Here is a 4211-nt window from a genome sequence, read left to right on the forward strand (position 1 = left end):
TGTCTACACGGAGTGCCACAGCTCGATATATCCCTCCTGTTTGGAAGACGTGTCAGTAAACCAAACATTCTGTAACTGCCTGGAAAATGGAGGGGCAACCTGTATTACAGGAGGGAGTTCACTTGTTTCCCTACCTGGGCCCATCTCCTCCTGAATGGTTAACATCTTTACAGCCCCCTCGGGTACCGAGAAGATGTCGCAGTAATGTTCTATCTGGGCATCCCATTTTCACACAGAGGCTCTCTGGGCCACCCTGTCAGGGGGTGGAGTTCCAGCCAAAACTGTTTTAATTACTTTAAATGGGCCTCTGAGCACTATTGGTTGTTGTCGGATAGTTCGTTTAGCCTTTCTGAAAGGATAACCTGACCACAAACAAACCCTTTTCCCAAGCTGTGTATCTTTTTTCAGCATCTTTAAAACTGCGAGAGTACAATCCAATGGGTCGAGTGGGTCCTTCGGGGCCATTTTACCACAAATGTATAGATAGCCCAGTTTTGGCAAATCCGCATTCGATATGGACTGGGTCTGTAGGGTGAATAGGACCCAGAGCTTGATGGGTAGTTGCTTCAAACACCAGCAACTGCAATGCCTCCTCATGGGGCTCAGTCCATTCCCATTGGGCCCCTTTTTGCAACAAGTCATATAGGGGTCTTGCAATAACTGAAGAATCAGGAATGTGTTTTCTCCAAAACACAAGCAGCCCCAGAACATGCTGTAAGTCCTTTTTTGACTCTGGCATCTTAATCTGATCTAGCAAGGAGAGTGCGTCAGGTGGGATACATGTCATTCCTCCCTTCCACCAGGCCCCTAAAAACTTTACTTCACTCGAGGGTCTCTGGCCCCCAAGGGTATCGGTTAAGGCTTAACATTTGTAAGCTTTGAAGGGGGAAGTGTCAGCGCGGCTTGTGGCAGCCAAATGTCTATTATTGGAGCGCCAAATGACCACTATCTCCCTTTATTATCAGTCCAGGTTCTCCCTTTCAGAACATCAAGTCCCAGGAGGTTGAGTGGAAATTCTCCCACAACCATTTCCACCATGGTGGCAATATCTTCTCCCGGCAATCGTAGGTTGACTGTTGCTAACGCCTGTGGCTGAACATTGCCAAATGCGTCTGCTACAAACAGCCTCTGTTTAGAAAATTTAACCCCACAGTTAGTAGCATCCTTTGTTTTGATAGCTGAAATTTGAACCCCAGTATCTACTAAAAATGTGACCTGGATTTGTTTTGGCCCCACAAAGCTTGTAATTAGTAAGTCACCCCGGCCATTTTCAGTGAGCCGTCTGATATATAACCAACCTTCACCCCCCTGCTCACCATTGGAGGGCGAAGGATCTAGTTTTCCGCCAAATATCGGGGGACCTTTGTTTCTGATTTTGTTTCTGATAAGTCAATTAAAGAGGGTGCACTCAGGGTGGTATTTTTAGAACCCGTCTCTTTATCTGCCAATTTATCAGGCCATTCAGACACCAGTTTTTCTACCTTGTCAGTTGGCAATCCATCCATTAAGTCACACAGGATCCCCTTTTGGCACCCCTTTGCCCACAGACTGCTGCGCTTATTTGGGATGTCCCTCCCTCCAGGTGGTTTAGTGAGGGGTGTTTTTCCATCACCTTCAGGGCATGGAACCATTTTTACTTCAGCTCGCCTTAGGCCTCTAGGGTCTGTTTTAGTGGTCGGAAGGTTTACGGGGCCATACTTGTGCCTGTAATTGATCAATTCTTGGGAGACCTCCCCCCAAGTCCACATCTTCCTATCCGGGGACCAGCAGTGCCGATCAGGTGTAAGTCCTTCTAAAGCAGCTGCAACTCTTTCGCTCTGAAGCATTGCCTGTATTTTCCCCTGTAACTGTATACCAATCGGCTTTAAGGAATCGGGGAGTCCCCTCATAAGGGCAGTCATTGGCTCAGGATCTACAGGCATCATCATCGGGGACTCCTGCCTAGGCTCCAACTTCCAATCATACATCATCTGCAAGCAAGCTGCCTTATGCGCACTTTCCACTAATTGATCAACAGTCCCCGTGATTGCGAGGGGATCCCCCCTCTCCAAAGGGTTCAAACCCCCCCACCCAATAGGGTGCCCACTGGGTTAAAGACCAAAGGGCGTGGTAATTCCCGGTAGTCAATAATACTCCCGGTTCCCAATACCTTTCCGCCTCCTTTTCACTTAACAAAATCTGATCCCGCCCAGATAACAATACTCTCCACATATACTCCGTCTCCAACTCCCTAAGGGTTTGACCAAAATCCTTTTTTAATTTTGCGAACTCGGTGGCAGTATAGGGGACCTCCTTGGTTGTAACTTGGGGGAACTGATCCTGATCATCATCATAAATATACTCGGTCTTAACCAAGGGTCGCAGCAAGAGCGGCGGTTCTAATTTCTCTACTTTTTCTCTCACTGCCTGCAAGTCGTTAAAAGGATAACCAGTTTCCAATCTTGGGGGTATTTCCTCGTGGGCAGTGCCCGCAAGGAGTTGCTCCTTAAGAGCAATCTGCAGATGTTTCACCTGGTCTCTCTCTCCTTCAAGCTGTTCCTTTAATTCCGCCACTTGCCCCTGAAGGGACCGAATGAGGTTTTGGAGGGATTCAACAATTAGGGATTCCTCAACGCAACAACGTTCCCTGACAGGTCTCACGTAAAACAGTACGGCACTCTCGTCTCAAGGGATCCTGTCTGTGATGCCAATTTAAATGTTATGATCCAATATCAAGGGAGGTTTCGATGTGATCCCAAGAGCGAGATTAAGACACAAACGAGGTCAAATGCCATATGTCTTAAACAACTTTTATCATCAAAAGTAAAACCTAGTAGCAAGACTGTATGTCCTAAACAACGTCTATTATCAAAAGTAAAAGTTAGTAGTGATAGGATAGATTAGAATAAAGATAGAAATCAAGCAAGCATTCGGGATAGAGTTGCGAGAATTGTCACCACCATGGATCTGCGACGTCTCAGAATCCAAGTCTTTTAGTGCTTCGGTAGTGAGCGGTCGCTCTGGGGTCCACGGTGAGCGATCTCTCTGGAGTTGGCCGTGGTCGATCGCACCGGGGGTCGTCTTGTCAGTCCCCTTTATTCCTCTTCGAGGGCTGCAGTTTCCATGGCAACGGTACATTGCCACATTCCTAGACAACATGGAGTCTTGCTCAGAGCACAGCCCCTGCAAACTGGAGGCCTCCGTGGCCTTGCAGCTGCTCTTCTTAGATAAGCAATCTTTGAGACAAATGTTCTACAGTTCAGTCTCTCACACAGAGCAGGCACTCAGCGAGCCTCCAGTGGGAGCCTTTGTTTTCAGGTTCTGGCCAACTTGAGACGACTGACCCCACATCTCTCAGATGGTGCCATGGGAAAGTTATTCTTCTTTAAATCTGCTCCTGTAAATAAGGCTTCTGAGGCTATGAATTTGAGAGCCACTGAAGCCAGTTAAAACACAAAGACGGTATAAGATAAAATATAGACAAATTTCATGAGACATGGTGTAAAACACAAAGTCTCCATGCTCCTCATAGATGGCCTAACCAGGAAGGTAAAGGTAGGATTTTGCTTGTTTGTACCTTTCTGGCTTTTGCATTCCTAGGTGCAATATCTCACCTCCAAAAGAACTTTCAAAAGAAAGCTTTCTGCTGCTTTTTCTCCATAACGTTTTCTCCTGAAAATTGAGAAATTTATTGTATCTTGCAGTGAGTGATCTACCTACATGTAAAAGATATGCAACATTCCCTAAGAAATTGGGTACCTAAATTTGTAATGTTGCAGAGTTATAAACATGTCATAGCTGCTCTTTTTCACAAAAGAGACCCTTCCAAGCATTGGTAGTCAGCAGAAGTTAACTACCAACTAAGTTTCAAGCTAAATAAAAACCATAATGACATCTTCAAGAAATCCAAATTCCCATTTCCTTCCTCATACACTTTACAGATCAGAATGATCAGGTAAATCATGGTACTTCTAATTAGGTGTGAGCAAAAGAAGATGCAACTCTGAATGCAGCAAAACATTAATAGAATGATGTAATTCAACACTAAATTTCATTCATGTTTATGCTTGATTTTCCTTATATAAAAAAATGCTAAAGTTTTCAACCCACTATTAAAAAGGTGGCAAAGTTCATATATAACTAAAAATTATATGGAATAGAACAAGAATGTTCAAAATTCTTGTCCCTAAAAAAAATTACTGAATAACTTTTTTTCTCTTTATCCAAGATCT

The 4211-nt window shown here is 44.8% G+C and overlaps 1 protein-coding gene across 1 annotated transcript; it reads right to left on the minus strand.

The window, feature by feature from the left end:
- Positions 1-1334: 1334 nt before the first annotated feature.
- Positions 1335-3117, minus strand: LOC104072469. Its single transcript, XM_009573316.1, is given in 3 exon segments — positions 1335-2066; positions 2068-2559; positions 2908-3117. Coding segments are annotated over 3 exon segments (1434 nt in total).
- Between the last annotated feature and the right edge of the window lie 1094 nt (positions 3118-4211).

This window comes from Fulmarus glacialis, unplaced genomic scaffold, assembly GCF_000690835.1.
Source record: "Fulmarus glacialis isolate BGI_N327 unplaced genomic scaffold, ASM69083v1 scaffold4670, whole genome shotgun sequence".
Lineage (NCBI taxonomy): Eukaryota > Metazoa > Chordata > Aves > Procellariiformes > Procellariidae > Fulmarus > Fulmarus glacialis.